We start from the raw sequence: 22458 nt of genomic DNA, 5'->3' as shown, positions 1-22458 counted from the left end.
GGGAGCCTTTAATGAGAAGAGGAACAGAGTTCTAATGAGGGAAAACTCGATATTAAACACACATACAGCCCTTCCAATATACATTACCGCATAGTGAGTGCACAAATCAATTTACAGTAGGCAGTCATGTGTACCCTTAGGAACACACAGCCACACACAAGCACTTTATCAGCCTTTGTTCACAGCCCATTCATCATATGTGGATGTGATAACGTGACCTCCGATCCCTGCGAATCTCCCTGAACTCAAAGATCATGGCCTGCTAAGCCTGTAAACGTTTTCCATATGTTTTTGCGCATGTCAGCCTCTGTTCCATATGCCCCTCCGTCAACCTCCTTATTATCCCACATCATCTTTTGAATCGCACATTCAGACAGTCTGACCTTTCATAATCCCAGTGCCTCTCCTTTTCTGTTTACAATATTTGGTCATCTCATGGACTGTAGAGGCTTGCGGCAGATCTGCTTCTTGCCTCCGACACCTCTTCCTGTCTTTTCCCTGAGTCCAGAGATACCAGAGTCCCTGATGACCACAGACAGTTTTCTGGTGTTTCTCCATGAAAGTGGAGTTGGGTGACAACCCTGAGACCTTTATGTTTCTTCTTTTTTTTAATTTTGCTTTGGACAGGCTGTACTGACACAGTGGAAATGAGATCTGTGTACTATATAGTGATCCTTCCATATGTGCCTCTGTTTTCTCATCAGGGACAAGGCCACGGCTTTGTCAAAACATCCCCATGTGCTCTCGCTCAGATGTCCTCGCCTCGTGTCCTGTTAGAGGATTCAAGTTGCTCTCTCGGCTACGGTAGACTGATGGATCAAGCATCTGTCTGGATAAAAAGATGAGAAGCAATCGCGCTCACTGTTAAAGACAGAAATCCCTCTTGAGTATAGGTGACCTTGTTTTCCAATGATGTATTAGAACTCGGGCAACATTGAGAGAAGATTGCGGCGTCTTGTGTTGCATGCCGCTGACCTACATAAGAGCTGTTCGAAAAGTGAGAGTGGAGAGAAAGTTTATCCATTCCGATGACATCTACAGGCCATCTGTATTTTGTCGTATCCAAGAGATGAGTACAGTTGCTCACACACAGTTAACCTCTTGGTCAGTCATTAATGCACTTGAAACTGTTGAGTCTATATTCTGCTTCACACAGGATGGTCATTCAATCCCGCGGAACATCACACAGATGCAGCAAGATAGTGTTACCCTGCACACAAAGGTGCTTGATGTTGTGACGTGTGCTCAGCTTAAACATGTGCCCCGCGATGTTGAGTGGAATTGCAGAAGCATCTGTTTATTATATATTTCACCAGCCAGTCTTTGTTTTGCTCTTCAGTTTATTTGAATTGCTCGACTGTTGGTTCCTTTTGAGAAGAACATCGACGACAGCGACTTATGTAACTGTTTGACTGCAGTCTGTAATGGCCCTCACTTTGACTTTCACTTAGTCCCAGTACAGTAAAGACGGCATTTCATCCTGTACGGAGGATACGCTCCAGAACTATAATGGATTCTAAAATAAGTAACATCAAACGCCAACAAAGACGTCTCCCCTGTTAAACTTCAGGTGATTAAAGATTAAACGGCTACACGGGTGAGGCCGGGAGATGAGACGGGAGAGATGGATCAGAATGGAAAGGAAAAGGGGGGAGAGAAATATTAACAAGGGTACTGCCTCTTCCTCTCCTCCTATGTGTTTTAATTCTCACCCCACTCATCAACACACTGCAGTAACAACTGCGAGAGATCTCCCCTTTGAGCGTCGGAGAAGGAAGATATCACAGGGAGAGAATATCCAGGCTATAAACTTGCAGTGTGTTGTGAGTGATGTTTTGACTTCAGCTCAGGGATTACTTGGTTGTCTGCACTGAGGAGATTTCTGGACACGGTTCCTTTTGAATCACTATATGAATTCTGCATCCTTGTTTATGGATGTCAACCTAGAAACAAGGAAACATTTTTCGACCTTTTTGAAACAAAAGTCTGTATTTCATCTTCCACTTGTAAATAATGACACACAGTGGAAAAATTTTGAGCGAATACACAGTTAAGATGTATAAATCCAAAGTCTCTAATGAGAGACTGCAATGTCCACTTTGCTTTGTACAATGAGTCAGCGTACACTGTAAATCTCCCTCGTCGTTGATATGTCTCTCTGTCACTGTCATTAAGACAAATTCCTGTGCATTTAATTACTTGGCAATCAAAGTGATTTAGATTCAGACAGTACACCATGCTGCTCCCGATGGAAAACAAAAAAGGCTGCGTTTAATTAACAGCTCACTCCAGTGCTGGAGACCAAATAAGAAAAACCAACAGACACAGAACGAATCTCTGGATTAAAGGACAAAAATCTCTGTTAAACTCTGTGAATCCTTGGAGGTGGTCGTGTCTGCACACGTCTTATCTAGCCACTGGGGCCTCTGCACTGTTTGAGTAAAATCAACAACAAAATCAAGCAGTTTATATTGAGATTTATTTTACTATGGGATTTAATTCCAAAATGTTTAGAAATCCACCGGCTAATGTCAACTCAGAAAGTCGGAGCGGCGTAGAAGGATCCTGCCGTCACCCTTCTTGGGAGGTTTCCGAGTGGTTATTGAGTTTGAAATTGAACACATGCCACTAAAGCCCCGTCAATGTTGAGTTAAGCTCTCAAGTGCCACCCCTGCTGGATTGCACTTTGTTTTCTTTGCCAGGTTAGTGCTGAGTGAATCCAGGTGAGTAACATTTTGTTCAGAAGATAGACGGCCGATGTCCGTCACTATATCAAGTGTCAAGACCCAAGATATATTGATAAAACAGTAACACTCGCACAACGACCACAAAATAATTTAAACAGACAAAGTTATTTTAGTTAGTTTGCTGACTTCCGGCACAAAACGGCTGGTCTGGAAGAAAGAGCTGCTTACGTCAGTGGTTGGGGGGGCGGGATTATCGTGACCAATAACGCTGTACGAACGTAATCGACAACCATAGCAATCATGACAAATGGTACAAATTCTTTCGACCCGTCGTGTTTTGATGCCAATATATACGTTGACAAAGCCTGGAGCAGTTGTCAACATAAACAACATCTGGTAAACAACAATACTTTGAGTGCTCCATTTTCCTGATGCTGTTCAATAAAATTTTCCATGGATACTTTTCTGCTTTTTCTGTCGCACACTGTAATTGTTTGTGGTATTTAATATGTCCCCTCCCTACGTTTGCTTGTTTGTCACACCTCTCAATTAAGCCTGTAATTGCGGGGGACGAGCGTACTTGAGGCTGAGCAGGAAAACAACCTCGGCGTCATTGGCCTGGTTTAATTGTTGCAGCCCTGTTGAAGGGGGATAGTCTTCCGTTGCTGCGGGGGACAGCTCGGCTTTGTAAATGGACTACTTACAGAATTTTCTGGATGTTAAAACTTTTTTACTTCCCCATGGGCAGCTGCTAAGCAAATAAATTACTTCAATATAATGAGCTGTTCGCCCTCTCCTGTGGAATTCCCAAGCTTTCAGCCAAAAGGTACCGTTCGACACGCTGTTTTTTTTTTTTTTCATTCTTATAAGTCTTGTAAAGAACCGGGTTCATGGAGAGGATACCTTTTTTTTTTTTTTTTACAGCCATGCTTTGGAAGATGAAAGCCATAGTAGAATCTGCCAGGCTAATCCTTATCTAGTTAAAATATTCCTACCAGTACATTATACCCTGTACCAATTGTCTGTGGGTGAGAATAATCTCCCCATGTTCCCCCTCTCCTCCCTCTTCTTCTTCTGCACCACCTCTAGGTCTTTGCGTTGTGATTAGTGCTATTTTCCCACCGTTTATTCTGTAAAACCTTAGGGATTTTCTGTTTATACTGAATTTATATGGAGGAGGAGGTGAAACTGTAAACAACAACCTAATGAGAAGCCCGCTCTGTTTTGCCTTGTGTGGAAAAAATAACAATCGCTTCCTGTGCACCTCAAAGCACGAGTGAAAGCACAGTGCCGGGATATCATAATGTTTTTATGTCCCCATCATGTTTGAAAATTAGACAGTAATTACAGTTTAATTTAGTTTTATTAGGCTGTACTATTGCCATGCTATTCTTTTCTACATATGGTTTTGCTAATTCTAGGCACTGAAATTTACTGTATTGATGAATAAGAATTTAATTGGTCATGAGCAAAAAATATAATTATTTCCAAGAGAGGACATGGCTACTACAAGAAATAGATCAGTATCTTTAATTAATTGTCCAATAGGATAATTGCTCTACCTATCTACACAGTATTTTTTTTTTTATATTTCTTTATTCAAGTTCAGATTATAGATCTCTACAAAACTGATGACATAGGTTGTGGAAGATCCATTTCCTCAATTGGGTTTTAAGTATTGGCATTAAAAAGGAAATATGAGGTACTTTAGGTCAGGATTTGATTTCCTATTTTCTAAAAACATGGACTCACTGAGCTGCAAAGCTCTGTACATTAAATGTATGTGATTCAAAGGGAAGCTGAGTGGAGAAAGACAGGCACTAAAACGTTGAGGCCAAACCGAAAAATCTTATACCCAATTCCTCTCCATCGGACATTAACCGCCCAGCAGTATTTACTACAAAGCCTTGATTGGCCTCTAAGTGCACTGATGCCTGGGAAATGCTCACTTTGTGCTGGGACCAGTGTTCTGCTTTATTATGGTCATCTCAAGGCTGTGTGGTCTCTACAGAATTTATTTTCTGGTGGTTTAGGTGGGGGGGGGGGGATCGCCGCATTTTCATATGCGGGGTGTTTTCATTCCACGCTGCCAAATGCCTCAGTGTGGCACCGTCTCGACACACACCAGGACCACCGCTGCCTCCCCTCACAATGCGGGCGTCTCTTCTCTGTGAAGTAACAGGCTTAAAGAGCCGTCTGGAATACATTAGTCATAGTTATTAATGAGGTTGTTTTGAATCTGCTCCCCCCCCTTGTCTTAGTTTTTTGTTTTTTTCCTCCACCGAGCAAAGTCATGAAGATGCTGAGGATTTGGGCTGAAACAAGAAGACAGACCTTGTCGGCACGCAGGGGGACAGAGAAGCTGTTCGATGGAAAGAAGTGAAAGGAAAGGAGGAAAAATCAAGATACAATATAGACCCATACCATGTCTGTGCTAACCACACTACATGATGTTATGCACTTGGCAAGGAAGGGGATTCATCTCCCCTACATTAACAATGAATTGCTGCAGTTTAGGGCTGTAAATGACTTGTGTTACTTCACATTATGGATTTCATTTGTCAGTGCTGAAGTACAGAACGTTACTGAGAGCTATTTGTCGTAAATCTTTGAGAGTATTATACTCATTTAATTAATGCTTTTAACTATACCATTAAATCAGTTACAATGAGGAGTGGTATGTATGTCCGTGCCATGCATTCCCCAAATGGGCAACACTTACTTCTTATTATTGTAATAATACCATGTATGTACTCTGATAGGATGCCGAGATACCTCACAAAATGAATTCTCGAAACCGTCGCCACGCCACTTCCTGACTTCTATGTGACATGATTGACAGATCACATTTTTGTTGAACTTGAACCATCTGTAAATCCCCCAAGCAATATTCCCACCAAGTTTGAGGAAAATCTGTCCATGCATTGGACGGTTATTTTACAAAAGCCCCAGACAGGAGTGAAAACAATACCTTGCTAATGCAACGGTGCTGTTGTGCAGCAGGATAATAACAATAATTGTGCACAAAACACAGATATGTCAGTACATAATCTCACAGTAGCACTGTGAAGGTTAACATTATGGCATTAACACAGAGTTGCATGTGACATTTTCAGCCATCGTGATTAATATCTCAATTCTCCACAGAGAGAAAGCCGCACTGGAGAAGACATTTTCTGAGCCATTTCCATCTAAAAGAAGCAGGCCCCCCCTCAAACTAGGCGCTGATATATTGATGTCACTCATTCCTTGCAGAGTCTTCAAAACTCCTCCTTTCGACCTTCTTACTAAGTATAGCAATTCATGTATTGATTTGGGGATGTGGTGCATTCACAGTATGCCTCCAACATAATGACCTATTTCAACAGATTGCTTGTGGTTAAGGTTTTTTTTTTCCCTTAGCACTCTTTGTCTCTGGGCTGCAGGAGGAAGAGGACTCGGCTACGTGTTCTGAGCAGAGGCTGACAAAACGTGTCTCGGTTCTGTTTCATCCAGTAGGTCAAGGAGCCATCATGTATTCATGATGGCTTCCCGGAAACACGAGTACATGTGTATCTTCTATGCAGTAACACTGTAAGACTGCATATTAAAGCGTAGATTTTATGAAATTTTTATGTGGGCATCGAATGTTTATGTATGGTTTCAAGGCCATCAGGGCTTGTTTTATCACGACACGGTGCAAAGTTGTGAGATTATGGGAATCTACTGGGCCTGTAAGCAGCCTGATTAAGTATGGATCATTCACAGTGTTTAAAGTGTGGCAATGGGGAAAGGGGCCAATGAAAGCTTGGCAAATGATGGCTTAAATTCCATCTGCGTGTACACCATGCCAGCAGGCAGACTTCCCATTACTGAATGACAGTCTATGATTTAAATCATGGCTCACATCATGGCTTCGTTATCTGTCAGACTAGAGCTGCCATAGGGATGGGCATCAACAGGATCGCTGTTTTGCTGTTGGAGGTGGTTCAGATCCAGAAACGCTGCCATTGTTTTATCAAAACAGTTCGATGACATGCCCAAACATCTCAATATTTATCTTAGTAATCTTCCAGAAAACACAGGTGTCCTGTCAAAGATGTGCGGCAAGCTGTTTGGCCTTGCCAGTTAATGCTAAAGTATGCGAAAGGAAACAATGTATTAGATGCACCACAGGCTCAATTTCAGCGGAGCAATCTTTCATTTAAAACTCATTTATCGGCACTCTCTCTCGTCTATTATGCTCATTAAGGGATTTTGACCGCAGTGGATGTAATTTATCCAGGAGACTTTCTACAGTGGCATTGTCATTCAGATGCGAGATTGTTATCGGCCACATCACAAAACCCCTGAGAACATAAGTCCTTCCTCCCTCTTTAGCCATGCAGCGACCTTCCAGTAGCGACCACAATCGGGCTTTTGTCGGCCCACCTTGTCTGTCATCTCCCTGGTTCTGTTGATATGGGCCTCGTGCTGAGAGCGTGGTCTCCTCATACACTGCACTAAGTGCTGGCTAATTGAGCTTGTCCAGCCAGAACCTGTTAGTGTGCTGATAAGAAGGTATTTGACCTCTTAGGAGAGGCCCCTGGTGGTGCCCCGTGGATTCAGCCAAAGCGTATTACCCAAAAACAAAATACCTTTCTATCCTTGATTTGTATAATGTCGATGCAGTTGCAGCAATGGGAATATGAGTTAAACGTTCTTCCCATGTACAGTAACCACAGTGACACTGAATGCAAGTGACGGGTAAGGCAGATTATCATACCAGTGGATCAGACATCGGCCTTCTGATGAACTTATAAAAGGCTGTTGATAAATTCTAAAGAAAGACATCATAAAAATCACCACCCAGAAGCTGGTGAAAGACATTCCTTATAGTCTTCAATCTATTGCTTATGCTTCTGCCTAAGGTAGTCGACGAAGTCCACAAATCAACGGTCTTGGATGGATGCCCTCATCAAACCTTTATGTAGCACCGAGCCGCTCCTCTTTTCTTACTCTCTCTGCCAGACGTGCTGAAATTGTTCTTGCACATGATTTTCACCTCATTTGTTTTTAAAGTATTTTAAACAGGAGGTGATCAGGGTTTAGGAAACCTCAGCTATTAACCCACACATGTTACACAAATTAGTTTGAGCCCTTTCTGGCACTCTTTGGGTGTCTGGTATTCCAGCCAGTTTAAAACATGTGTAAAGAATTTCTTACGCATGGCATTTCATGCATGTCTGCTATGGATGGGGATTTTAGTCTGAGTGCAACTGACATGACCCCCACTAGGATAATCCGGCTGCCTCTAGGAACCCAAGACTAATCTGCCAGTCTCCCTTTTTGCAGGACCTCACTAATTCCAAGCCGCCTCGACTTCTCTAACACCTTTGCTAACATTTGGTGACCACCTCGGTCACAAAACGCCATTTTGTGTGTATTCACAGTATCGATACACAGATCTGTGTATTGAATAGTTCACATCCGTCCTCCTCTGTTGTATGTTGCTGGTCTACAGAGGGCACAAACAGATGTAGTTTTGATGACTCACATGACTGTCATCTTATGAGTAAATACAGTAGCTTTCTGCCAGAAGGTAGAAGCATCTACTCAACCAATATGTTTTTACAATGACCTTCTCAGCACCTTAGCATTAACGTCAAGGATGATATGTGCCGTCCTGTATGACTATGTCAGATACGCGGTGCTGGAATGTGCCGTGCCGTGCCGAGGGGAAAGCTGTGCGCCTCCGGGCTAGGTTGGTTGCGTTGAGGTTATATGCGTATGTGTGTGAAGTGTATGACTCCTGAATTTTAATTATACGGCTAATCTAGCCTGACTGAGGATGACTGACATGTACGCCCCACCGGAGACTCTCCACAATGGGTGAGGTCTGCATCCTAAATTGCAATAGGGAAGGATATGAGCCATCAATAGATTAAGAGAAGCTTCTTTACAACTGTAAATGAAACAGGGGCTTTAGATTTATTATGATCAAAACAAAGAATTAAAGGTAAGGGTGGACGACCTTACCAAAAAATCTTTTGTAAGTTCTATCTTTTCAAGTCAATTACCTGTTTGCACCATTTTCAACAGAATATGCCATTAAAGATGCGGTTTTCAAAAGGGTCAAGTGCTTCAGTGCATCAGTGCAGTTATCCACAACTTTGAACGACATGTCCTTTACTAGATTCAGCTTTTATAATCTGTATTTATATAAACCATCTCTAGCTGTTACCTCTTTTCATCATTTGCTGCTTTTAATTACTTTTTTTCCAATGCATCAGTCAGTGACTGTATATGTTTCGAGACCTTGTGAGATACAGATGAATGGGGTTGTACTGACCTGACTGGAACACTCTTGACAAGTTCCTGAAGAGATATATTGTTTTAGCTTGAAACTCCTGAATACTGTGCAGAGCAAATTTACAGATATGTTTGAATTACGTCATGTGTGAAAGGGACATGATAGACATGCACGGTATAATTTGGCCATCAGCACAGCCATCAACTAGGCAATCGTTCCATTGGTTTGGAAATTTGATGTTGATACACGTTATTAATGTAGACAGTATCCACTTGGTACAATGATAGAAACGATTCTCTGGGAAAGTAGATTGTGGACGTCTCCAGGAGCGATCACAATATAAAACCATCAGAACGCCCACCCATAAAACTGTCAAGGCGGTTAACTACATGAAGTTATGCATTTGTGCTTTTTCGCTGTGGAACAACTTCACAGCATCACAAGTTAATCGTTTTATGAGCCATGCAGGAAAAACAAAATCCAAAACACACATTCAAAGAAACCACTGCTTCCTCCCTTCCTCAAATCCCAGTCGTCGAGGTGCAGATTGCCAGCACCTGGTCGAGTGATGGAACATTCCTGAGAGAGAGAGTGGAACCTGAAGAAACCAACTACTAGAAATCAGAAAAAAACTGAAAATGCACTTGAATAAATTCTAAATAAAGATCCAACAGATCCAAAATTTAGTAGGCATAAGGACATATTACATAACCAACAGACATGCCGAATTAATGAATGCATGGTGTTTGTCCTTGGGTAGTTCCCTTTAGCTTGGTGATGAGAAAACATGTAACACAACTTATTCACCTTTACATTATTGTTTGAAAAGTATAACTAAGCACTCACCCTCTCGCTTCTCTTGTTTTGTTATTCTGTGAAAATACAGTTACAAGTTAGAAGCTGAATGAAAAAACGATTTAATTGTGAGTCTATAGAGCAACACTGAAGAATCCGCAGCAGCGTAGAATCATTCATCACTCACCTCAGCGCTGTGTATATCTAAATCAATAGTCTGATATTTTTTTTTCATTTCGTTGTAAGGGAGTGTCTGTAGTGAGAAATGACTGCACTGCACACAAAGCAGGAGCAGACATGTTTGCATTGTTTTTAATGCTGTTTCTGATGATGTTCATTTGGGCCAATTGTATTGACCATGAACATACAAATGTCTAAATACAAAGTGGTTGCAAGTCATTAGAAGATAAACATGTTTATGGTTTAAAAAAAACATGAAAATTCTACCCACAGTTTCTTCCATATATGAAAAATGCAGAAGGAGAGAATTTCAGGACCATTCAGACGAGGGGTGGTGCCTGGGTAGAGCATGCGGGAGCCAGGATATGATGTAAACGCTCTGCTGCTGAAAGCACAGGATATTTATTTACTGCACACTTACAACGGCCTCAGCCCTTTAATCAAAATCTCAAACCAAAATCTCTTGTATCATCTTCGAAAGTATGACATCTCTTTTTCATCCCGAGATATTTGTATTCTCACAGTTTCGTACAGCTACTTATGAAGAGCAGCCATTTTGGTGCAAACCCTAACAAGGGGAGAGGAGTTCGATAAAGGAATAAAGTGGGGAGAAACTCATCAGCGGCAAAGTTGCCAAGGAAACAGAGGACTTGACCACCCCCACCAGCCCCCTACCCAGCATTGGCCCGATCCCCCTCTGTGTGAGCTGGGTACTTAATTTTACTGACCCCCTGGATCTGTGCTGAACAGCCTCCATTGATTAGGACAAATGAGAGGGAGACCATCCAGCCAAGCCCCTCCTTTATCAGGGTTAAGGATGTAGTCATAGAGGGGGAGAAGACTCCGAGCAGGCAGATGAATAGCTCAGGGATACCTTGTCTTAGATGAATCAACGACATATTTAAAGGCTAATTAGTCGATCTATTCACTCTGTATACATTTGCTGGGGCCACCACCTCACTCTGCGGCTATTTAATGTGTTCCACCCCTAAAGAGCTGCCATTAAAGCGTTTAAATGAATCTCCTCCCAACAATACCAGCTTTTGTCATTCACACCATGAAATTGAAATGAAAGAATGAAAAACTTAAGTTTGCGGTGAGGTAAAATATAAAAATGTTTCTTTCTACTTACTGACTTTTAAAGTAAGTATTTTTTAAAGTAAAATTGGTTGTTTTGGAGATTTTGTATGATCCCTCTTTGTTTGCCTTATGAAGACCGCAGCAGAAGAAGGTTCACGACAACAGCAAAATGTCCGGAACATTCAGGGTTAGGGTTAGGGAGGGCACCCGGGTAGAGCATGTGGGAGGCAGGACATGATGTATAAATGCCGCAGAGTAAATCAAGTGTTTTCTGTCAGCGTCTTCCTTGTGTATGACTCCTCTTTTTCATCCTGAGATCTTTTCATTATTCCAGTTTTGCTTCTGTCACGTGTCAGAAATGTCATCATAGCGCCCACTTGTTTGCTCTAAATTTCCCAGACAGTTCCCTGCTGTATTCCCACATGGGCTCAGTCTGACATTTTTCTGGACATTTTACTCTGGAGGGCAGGCAGTAAAAGTTCTGTGAAATGAGCAACTGATTTGGACATTTGCATTCTCACATACAGCCCCTTGGATTTTCATATTCCAGAGTTCTGTGCTTCTGAAGACGATTCATACTTACATACACGGATACAGCCATGCATGTCAAATAGTCACATTACCGCTGCTGTTTTTTTTGCTCTTGTAGATGAGATGGATAAGAACTCACTCAGACTCCCTGCTGCCTCGCTAAATGCTTGTGGTCAGAAGAATTGATATAATCTTTAATAAATACACTCCGGGGAGAGATGGCTGGAGATATGAAATCCAGACTCTGAACATGATACTTGCAGAGCGGCTCAGGGCACTGTTTGTCTTCTGTGATTTGTTTGAAGTGTGTTTGTGTGTTGAATGTGTGTGTTCTCTGCGTGTTTGTATGTGTGCATTAGAGGGTTACACTGGGACAGTGACAGGACTCGGCACCAGCTGCTCCTTACAATGCTACCCCCACCCACCGAACCACCCGCCCTCCCTTCTCTCTCCCGTCCGTCTTACCCCCACCCTCCTCCCACCCTGTGACACCCCCTTCTCCTTGTCCCCACTGACTGGACAACATGCAGCCCCTTTATGCCACCTGTCCATCACTGAGACTGCACCTTGGGGAGCCTCTGTCACCGAGCTCGGATCTGCTGCTCGCTGCCTTTGTTTGGATTCTGGTGAAGTCTCCCCCTCCCTCGTCACCCCAGTCTCTCCTCACGCTTTCTCTCACACTCTGTCTTGCTTGCTTTTGCTCTCTGCGCTGTCCTTTTCAAACACAGACACACAGATAGACACGCATATACAGACTAGTGATTGCCTCTGTCAGCTATTTCCTACATCTGCCTCCAGGCACAAAGGACACCATCACAGCAGCTACTGCCACCACCACCGCCCCCTCTCTCTTCTTGCCTCTCACCTATATTGTCCAGGATGCCGAAGAAACGGGCTGTTGAACCAGATAGGATAGATTGAGATCCCCATGAACCTGGGGATATCTTACCAACTCCTCCAAGCTCCAGAATAGTGCGGCAACTTTATTGGGTTGTTTATTTCACGGACCGGTCAGCGTAAATTCATTCTATATTGCTTCTTATCTCTGCCAAGACATTAATGTGAATTCTAGGACAGCCTGCCATAAGTCTCCGGCAGGTCACTGAGGTTGTTCATCCGACATTCATCCCGCTTCTCTCCTTCCTCTACCTCCACTCACTCCGCTTCCTCCATCCAGTGCCTCTGTCATCAGCAGTCTGAGGCTGTGAACGGGGCTGTAAGGTCCGGGTGCAGCCTGTGGAACGGAGCGAAGAAGCTGCCTTACATGGAAATGGCTCCTGTTACCCTAGCAACTAGCTGTCCTTGAGCAAAGGGCGCGTTTGGGGGGTTTGGGAGGCCGAGACACCGACACACCCAATCAAATCACATATAGAGTTCCGACACATTGATCTGTGTGTACAGTAAACACAGTCCGCTGCCGAAACAGCCGAACAATGGATATATGAATCGTCTGCGTATTGAGCTGTGGTATAGAGCGTGAATGGTGTGGAATCTGTGAGCGACTGTCCACAGGGGAAAAGGAATGTTTTTCTCATCAATGCACCCACTGTACAGTCCTGTCAGAGACGGTTGTTTCCAGGGGATGCGGCGCTATTCAGTGCATCCTGTGGTGCAGCAGGTGATCTGTTCCCATGAGGAAGAGGGGCGGGTGGAAGCGGCCCACATTCTTTTGTTTGCCTCGACAATGACAGTTTAACAATCTGACATCTGAGCGCCTCTAAGTCTCCTCATTTTTCTACCTGTCTCAAATTTGAAACAGTGTCCACCCACTTTTCTTCATCTTTTCACCATCAGGAATATGGTAGCACTAGAAGCACAGTAACTTACCCTCGGTGTCACATGACAGTGAAAGTTCTGCGTCTCCACTTTCAGCTTGCATGCCATGTTAAGTAAGGCCAGACTGCTTTTGTTTGGGAGAGAACTTTTTGCAACGGTATTAACTTACAACAATAAGAGACATCTCTGGGTTGGGCTGGATGGTGATAGGTCAAGACAAGCCAAGTCCGCTGTTGTGCAAATAGATCCAAAAAAAATGGAAAAATTAAAACACAAATGTGTTATGATGGGCTCTAACCATGCCAAGCTAAATTAGGGCTGCAAAGCAATTAATTCCTAATCGTTGTACAAAATTATTGAGCTGAATTAATTTGAATTAGACTATTTTGTAACCACTGAACAATACATTTGCTAATTCCCCTCCATATGCAATAAGCCACAGACTTTGACTGAATTAATTACCCCCATTTGAGCACAGAGGCTCAATTGGTGGAGCACCACACCATAATTTCACATTATCTGCTGTTATCTGCCTTGAGTGACATTTTTCCAGGTCGGGTAATGATCTGTCATTATTAATAATGGAACACGAGGTAGCCGGTTCCAGCGCGATGTGGACCCCGAAGGTTGACGAGCCGTCTTAAATGGAGATTAATGCCGACAAAGGGGCCTGCCTCCTGCCACACCCCGGCCATCTGCAGTCCAGTGTACCGAAGGGGTCCACCAGCAGCCCGATTGGACCCCTGCATCCTCTGCAGAGCAAGCTGTCAAGTGATCTGCCTGCATGAAATGACCCTTTCCGCTTTATTCCCCACAACCGCCCACCCTCCAGCGTCGTTCATATTCTTGCCCCAAAGCGTATATGTGCTGGCTCAGATGCTTGTAATTTCACCATTCTGCATTTGTTCCTCTTTTCTTCCCCCCGTGCTGAAGGAAAAGGGGGAAAAAAGAAGAAGAAAGAAAATGGGGGGAGCAGTGAAAATTCCAGACGTTATTACTGTGCTGCATTCATGGCTCCAGTGATACTCCCCTTTCATCTCAGCTTCCTCCTCTATTGACAGATGGTAGTTATCAGACAGTATGGAAATACTGTGGTTAAGATAGTTTTCACTGATTTTTTTTTTTTTTGCTCCTTTGGTATTTATGACCTGATGATCACCATGAGAGCATTGTGGTCTTAAACAGAGTCCCTCTGCCAGCGTTGTTTGAATCAAGAAACTAACGTTTACCACATGGGAATGACGCACTAACTGTAGAAAGTTTGTACGGTTTGGGAGCTGAGGTGGTATCATGGGTGTGTGCGCGCTCTTCTGTAACACACCACAGTGTTGAAATATGACTGAAGCGATTGATTTATCACCTTTTACTGACATTATCAGATTGAGAGATGTTCTGATACCATTGGAAATGTGCCTGATACTGCTGAAAATGCTGGGTTGGGTGTGTACAGAATCCAGAATCTGTACTGGGAAGGAAATAATTATATTGGAACATCTCTAATCTGATTAATTGACAGTGAAGTGGAAAATGTGCAAATACATTTCTCAGTATATCTATGCCATGTCACACCCATGTTTTATTCATGGCCTACATTAAGGAGATAATGAGAAATAAGGTCAGTTTGTGGGAAATTCATTTACACCAGTTGCTACGTGTCTAATATTTCCCCTATGGAGTATTTTTAGCTGCCACTGACATTCTGGCCAGGGCTCCACACTTCTTTTTGTCCTTGTAAATACCAAACCGTGTGATGGTGAGCCTTGTATATGTGCCACATATATGAGGTTAAGCCTCTGCAGTGCGAGCTGAAATTGTCCTCTGGTCAGTGGCCAGATGGGGTTTATTAGCTGCCTTCCTCTTTATGGCCTTTTCTTATTTATGTGTTGATGCATGTGCATTGGAAGAAAATGGAATTAAATGAGGTCTGTGTGTGTGTGTGTGCATGTGTGTGTTTGTGTCTGCGTTTTTTTTTATGTTTCCCCTAAGTGTGTACAGTACATGTGTTGTTTGTGTGTGTTCTTTGAGCCTGGGCCCTCCCGAGGTGCCTGTGCCCTCAGAGCTCATTCCCCAGGTGTCCCACATTTCCAGCTAATCTGCTGCTCACGTTGGCTCCTAATCTGTCTCAGAGGAGCCTGCTGGGGGGCGGGGGTGGGGGGCGCGGTGGTGATTGTGGTGGAGGGGTATGATCTCTGTGACAACTGTAGAGGAGATGCAGCTTAGAGCAAAATTGTTGCAGGGACAGAGAGGGGACAAATCACCTCCCAATCAACCGGCTGTCCTCACACAGAGACACATGCTTTACATGTATGTACCATGTTCGGATCAGCAGACATTAGTTTGACGTATTTGCGACATTTCAGCGTATATATCACGTATTTGTGAAAATGTTGACTTCGTAAGTCACTGGGTTTCTTCCAAAGCTTGAAGGGTGGGATTTACTACTAAAGTTAATAGAGTTAAAAGCGGCACCTAATCATTAAAATGAGTGGCTGTAATGTTTTATTTTTTTCTTTCATTGGCTGAGCCCATGAAAGTTCCTGCGTCCCTTTTAAAGTTATTTTTAGTGGCTCGGTAATGCAGGGGTACAGCCCTGTTTGCTCAAAAGCTGAAAGCGTTGTGTTTCTTACCATCAGAAAGGAGTTTCTTAGAAACGGGCTCAAACTCCCACGACCTTGAGTTTGAGAGGAGCCTGATTTACACCTTGTAGTTCATCAGTGGTCATCCTCACATGCTGGCATTGTCCTGGCTTACAGTGTGAGGAGCCACGCAGAGTCCCAGACCTGTTAATTGCACAAGACATGGAAACCCAGAGGGAGAAATGAATATCTCATTTGTGTGTGTGTGTGTGTGGGGTGAAGCGAATGCCAGTTGTCTAATAGCTTTCACACAAGCCTGATTGAATTAGACGGCGAGGAGGACTGTGTTCCTAATTGAATTGCGGGGACCCTGTGTTGCAAAACAGTGCTAGCTAGTGTTCCCTATGGAAGTGCTGAGGCAGACGGGGGGGGGGGACAGGCTGGCATGTCCCCACTACCAGGAACAGACAGACAACTCGTGGCTACTCTCCCTGGTTGAACTGTGGCCTGGTGTGTCGTTTCACAAGGTTAAGCTTCACTTGGATGTGACGGTCTGTAGTTGTGGGTGCAGGACGGTGGGTTTTATGAGAAAACTACTGCAAAAGTTCACAGCTTGTCTTAATCTAATTTTCTCCTCTCTGAGAAAACAGCGGTCTGTCTTGTAAAAAGGAACCTCTTTACGATAGGCTCTGATCTGTCCCGGCAATGATTCATATGAATAGTTTTTACAGGCTGCACCAAAGCAAACAGAGGCCCTAACTGTAGCAGCCTCTTTGGTCACAATGGAATACAAGGAAATACCCAACACACACACACACACACACACACACACACACACACACACACACACACACACACACACACACACACACACACACACACACACACACACACACACAATCCCTCTGACGCTGGCCATTTTCACTGCTTTCAGCACTTTTTCCTGCTGTGCTCACAAAACCTCGCACCTCACCTCCGATTCAGTTTTTTTTCTCCCTCGTTTACCTCCGCAGCCTTTTCTCATTCACACCCGACCACCGCACACGTGCACACACCTTGCCTCTCTTTGTCTCAGGTCTTTGTTCTTTAATGGTGTGTTCATTAAATAAAGCAGGTTTTGCGATGGCGGGGGGGGGAGGGTGGACTGGATGCTGAAAAGGAGGAACAGGGTGGAGGGGGGACACGAGGGGTGCACTGGACAAAGAGTCTCTGTGTTGGCTGGTGGGGATGAGAGGTGGTGGTGGGTGAAAAAAAAGAGAGGTGGTGCGGTTGTTGTCGTTGTTTTTTTTTCACAAAAGGTGTGGCTTTTGGCTGGATTACCTGATTGTGTGGCTGTGATCGCGCAGCACCCAGGTAGCCACGATGGAAATGTCAAACCCAGCTCTTTGTTTGGCCGCTCTCTATGTGCTGTTTGTGTGCTCGTGTGTTGATTCGGAGCCAGATTCACAGGGAGTATTTCCAGTACGTCTGCATGCTCACACTGGCATTGCTTCTGAAAACAATCCCCCACCCCCTGCCTTCCTCTGTCTTTCTCTCTACTTGTGTCTTTCTTTCTATCAGCGCATCTGTCTTTACTCTCTCAAACACATAAACACTCACACACGGAGCCGCAGACGTTGTCGGATTCAGGTGGTTTTTAGCTGCAGGTCTCACCTTCCGTGTGCCATAAATCTCCTGAGCTGTAATATTCAGGAAACCTTTGAAACAACCTGCAAATTACCTGCTGTAAAACCCTGACTAGCACCCTCGTAGAGACTTACCCCTCATATCTCATACCGTCCTGTTTTTATGCCGTGTGTCGAGCAAAAAACCCTAATTAAAGCCTTTATGTCAGCATATGTTATTAAACGTCATAAACAAGACAGTCACAAGCAGTTGGAGGTTTGGTATGTGTGTGTGTTTGAGGGGGTATTATTCAGCAATGGTTAATCTAATACTTGGTCTTTAACTTTTAGTTTTTTCTTCTCAAATGGAAGATTTAGTGAGCGCGCATGCCTTTCGTGTCTCTGGAACCAATTTGAGGTGATCTGGACCTTTTTGACACAGCTTCCACTAAATTGAGTTTGAAGTGTTTATAAATTCCCTTTAAAGCTTTTTCTGTGCAGCTTTTGTTCTTAACTTTTACTGCATTTCATTGTTTGTCCCACTTCCAGAGTCCGCAGCCGTCCCCAGAGATCTGATAGCGAAACGCAGCACGACTGCTTGATGATGTTAATGATATTAATAGTGGCAGGGTTATTTTTTATTTTTTTGGAGTATAGGAAGCAGGAACAACAGAGGAGCTGTTGTCAATGAATATTCTTACATTAATTAACTCTTCTTGCCAGGAGGGTATCTGAAGTTGGAGGAAACATCCAAAAAAACAGCCTTTAGCTTTCGTATGTTGTGCGAGCCTGCCAGGATGGTGATCAAACAGCTCAACAGCAGCAATCTGGGCAGGCAGGGAGGTAGGGAATTAAGGCTCTGATCTGTTTTTTAATCACAGCTTTCCACGTCTTTGCCTCCCTACATCTGACACCAGACGACTTCGCAACTCTTAAAATCTGTCATCTGAGTATGAAGTGGAAATTCCCCAAATATTTCCCCAAAATAATGACTGCGGCAAGCCAAGACCTATACTGTAATACTGTTTCCTCTTGAACGGGAGAGGATACTTCTTTTCATGGACTTATTAAGTTTCTTGAGGTGCCAGCTTTGTTATAGAGAGAAAGGAAGTGATTTTCATTTCCGTCTGTTAAATACCTAAATATTGGTTTGATTAGATTTTTCTTTTTGCAATGAATTTTGTTTTTATTTCGATTATCTGTAAGTTTTAATTATCTAGCTACAGGTCAGGTCCTACAAGTACATATCAAATAATTTTCATTATTCTTAAGTAAAGTTCTTATCATACTTAACATTTTTCAAGTTTGGTTTCAATTAGTTATTTGATGCTTTAAAAATAGGGATACACATTATGATTGACAGCTGCGACTGACTCGTGATTGTTCGGGTGCATGTGTAGACGGGACCTCGCGGATGGAGCTCCGTTGGCTCCAACTGCGCAAGATGGCAGCGTTTGTATCAGGGATATTTTTGCTTTATTTCAGGAGGAAGTGGCAACGCATCATCCATCTTTATACACAGACTTTGGCTAAAACATGTCTTGAATATTTTCACACTGAGTAGAGCAGATCTACAGTAGCCAAGAGAAACGTGTCTGTGGATGTTTGTGGTACTTGGCGGGGGAATTTGCATTACCCACCGGTGGACTATCCAACATCTGATTATTATTGTACAACCACTCTGGCACCGAGACATCGTGCAGCTTTATCAATAACTTTATTTTTTTATTTTCCTCCCCATGCAGACTTTGAAGCCATTGTTCTGATTGTTATGCGCAGTCCTCATACTGTTGCAGCACGTACATTCACTGTGGGCACAGTAACGCGCTGAAAAACTCCCAATCGCAGCCATTCCCCACCTCTCTCCCTCACGTCTCTTTTGTTTCCATCTTTACACTTCTCTTCCCCCCCCCCTCGTCGCTCCCTCTTTATGCTGCCTCCTTTGGAGTTGCTCCTCGGAGCGCCGCACTCCCATAGACCGCACTGTGCCGCCGAGGTTCAATCCCAATTCCCCACATAGCTGTTGCCTGGGCCTCATTCACAGAGGCTGTTGACTGGCAGTGTGAATGTCCAGGCCTCATGTTTCGCCCCGTACCCAGAACCTTTTCCCGCATCAATCATGGAGAAAGAAAAACATGTCAAAGCGAATACTTAGCGAGGAGATATATGAGATTCCTTTTTTCTTTCCTGCAGTAACCCTCATTGCCACTGGTATTTGTGATGATGAAAATAAAACTATAGAAACACAATTATGCTGCCTTGCAAACTTGCACCGCTTCTGACACACTTTAGCATAAAAAATAAGATAGAAATTACTGTTATAGTTTATCTCCTGTTGCTGGAGTCAGAACTAGTTGATATGTGATGCCTGTAATGAAAACTTTTTTATGCCCACTCTCAACTAACTCTTGCTGACCAATTTAACTTTCCTCTCTAACAGGGGATACAGCTTGAGTCGTCTTTTTCCAGGTATCACAGTCGTGATTGACATTAAATATATTCTATATTGTCATAGGCATTTTGCCTCGGACAGCAATGTTTCATCACATCTTAAACCTACTCGCTCCTCTGCGCACGCGTCGCCTCTCGTTTTTTTATCCAGTATTTTTTTCATCCCGACTGCAGGATCATTCTTCAATGGGCAGATTTAGAAGGTGAACGCTCTGAGTAATGTACTTTGAGTTACAAGAGGAAAAGAGCATTAGCCCCTGGCCTGTGGGGTCTCTGAGTTCAGCGATGCGTCTGTCTAATATAAACACTGGGACTGGACGCGGATTATTTCTGCTTTGCGATTTGCCCTCTTTTAAATGGGAGTCTCAGCTGCAGATGTTTCCATATTCCAGATGCTGAGCTGTAATTGCAGAAACAGCCTCAGAGTGCAATAATGGCTGAATTTTTTTTTTATTGTATTTATTGCTTTATAGTGCGGAAAACTGCAGTTGTGTCATAAGTACGTTTTTCGGAACCTAGGGAGAGGCTGTTCCAATAATGAGTGAGACGAGTTGCTTTAAATAATACAAGCACAGGATGTAATAATAATCCAAATCAGCTTTTACAGTGGATTTAATAAAAGAAAACATTCCCATGAAGCCACCACATTAAATTCAAACATAATAAAAAATATACAAGAACAAGAAATGGATGGAGAAGCTTTGTTTTTGTCTTTCATCGGCCTCAACAAGATTATGATGCTTTTTATACCGTTACTTAAAACAACAGCGCAGACAGACCTGAGGGTTTGGAGCTTCAGAGACGCTGTGCATCCCGTGTGTGAATTTTTCATGTTACTCAGCTTCCAACACCTCTGTCTCCACACAGCTGCATTTCCCCCTTGTATCAAGGGAGCAGGTGGGAGCTGGATTACCTGAAGCAAAATTGTAGCTGGTTTGACCCAAGATAGAAAAAAAAAGCTCTTGAAACATGGTGCAGGAGCAAATGCTGGAAAAAGGGTAAAATACAAATTCAGCAGTGAAAGTTTAGGTGGAATGTGACTCAGGAGAGCATAAGGGGATTTCACACACAGCTAAATCAGTTTGTTCATCACCACGACGATTGATGTACAATCTGTTATCCACCCAAACTCACAGATGATGCACATATACAGACTTTGATGGCAGCTGCGGCATGTGTTCATCTTTGTCTTTATCGTGAATGCTACTTTTCCTCCCAGGTTTCCAGAGACAACCCCCTTAAAAGGGCTCTTAACAGAAAGCAGGGCACTTCAGAGATTTCTCAGGCAACTAGAGCGTGTTGAATAATTCAAAGCAAACTTACAACTTGTTTCCATGTTGCCGTATCTGCAGAGAGGGCTGCCTCACATGCAAGGCTTTACTGCCGTGTATTTATATGTCTGGCTGCTCTGATATATATTTACATGCTGGACTCGGCTGTGTTTTTGGTGTTGTTTTCATTCTCACGTGATTGCTTCTCTTGTTACCACATCTCAAAAGGGAAATAAAAGTGAAGATTAATAACTGAAATGTGTTATTAATCAAATGAAAGTAATTAATCAAGCAAAATTGTTGTTAGTTGTAGCCTTATTCCCTTTATTGTATTACCTAAGGGTTGAATTTTCCTGCTGTTATATCGTGAAAGTCTTTCCTGCAAAGATTTTTTCTTCACTGTTCTTTTTGTGTTTATTTATTCATCCCGATTTTTTTTATCCTCTATCTTTCAGCTTGTCCGTCAAACTTCTTCAAGCCGACTCAAGGAGACGAGCCCTGTTTGCAGTGTCCCATCAACAGCCGCACCACCAGCGAAGGCGCCACTAACTGCGTTTGCCGCAGCGGATACTATCGCACCGACTCCGACCCGCTCCAGATGCCGTGCACAAGTATGTATCGTACTAAGCTTGTTACATTAGACTTCTAGCTTTCGCACAAGGACACAGACATGAACACACACTCACAAAAGTTGCTTTCAGACATGAACATGTATTGAAAGGGTGTCGGCCTTTATCGCCAAAAGCTCTCTCGTCTTTTCAAGTCTCCAACCTGTATGGAACCTCTTTTTCATCCTGAGATGTTTGTATTCTTCCAGTTACATTTCTGTCGCATTTGGAAATGCAACCAACACGCCCACTCGCTCGCTGTGAATTTACATTTTCATGCTGTATTCTCATGGGCTCAGTTTCCCTACCCTTTCATAGGATGCTAACAGGAAAAATTCCAGAAAATATCCGAAGCAACTGACTCTATTGTGTTTGTTTTCTCACATACAGCCCCTCTAGCAAAGTTCATGAAAATGTCTGGAGTTCAGTGCCTGTCAGAAAGTCTTTAATTTCAAATATGAACACTTTGACACAAACGCATTTCACACAACGCAGCAGATGAGACCCTGGGAGCAAAGTGCAGTCGTAGTCTGTGTTATACCAAACAGAAAAACCCTGTCAGAGCCGTCCCACGTATGAACACAACGCTGACATGCCCATAGTGTGGTTGTCCCCAGATCTGACCCAA

General features: G+C 43.3%; 1 protein-coding gene across 7 annotated transcripts in view; it reads left to right on the top strand.

The window, feature by feature from the left end:
* The window catches only part of ephb2b (eph receptor B2b), a 123605-nt gene that overhangs the window by 61790 nt on the left and 39357 nt on the right, over nt 1-22458 (top strand). For all 7 annotated transcript variants that reach the window (XM_035152128.2, XM_035152130.2, XM_035152126.2 and 4 more), the window contains exon 4: nt 21678-21833. In XM_035152128.2, coding sequence (XP_035008019.1) covers nt 21678-21833 — 156 coding nt within the window. The remainder of the gene's footprint in view (nt 1-21677; nt 21834-22458) is intronic.

Source organism: Hippoglossus stenolepis, chromosome 3 (genome assembly GCF_022539355.2).
Source record: "Hippoglossus stenolepis isolate QCI-W04-F060 chromosome 3, HSTE1.2, whole genome shotgun sequence".
NCBI classification, from domain to species: domain Eukaryota; kingdom Metazoa; phylum Chordata; class Actinopteri; order Pleuronectiformes; family Pleuronectidae; genus Hippoglossus; species Hippoglossus stenolepis.
This window is presented reverse-complemented; position numbering and strand designations above follow the sequence as displayed.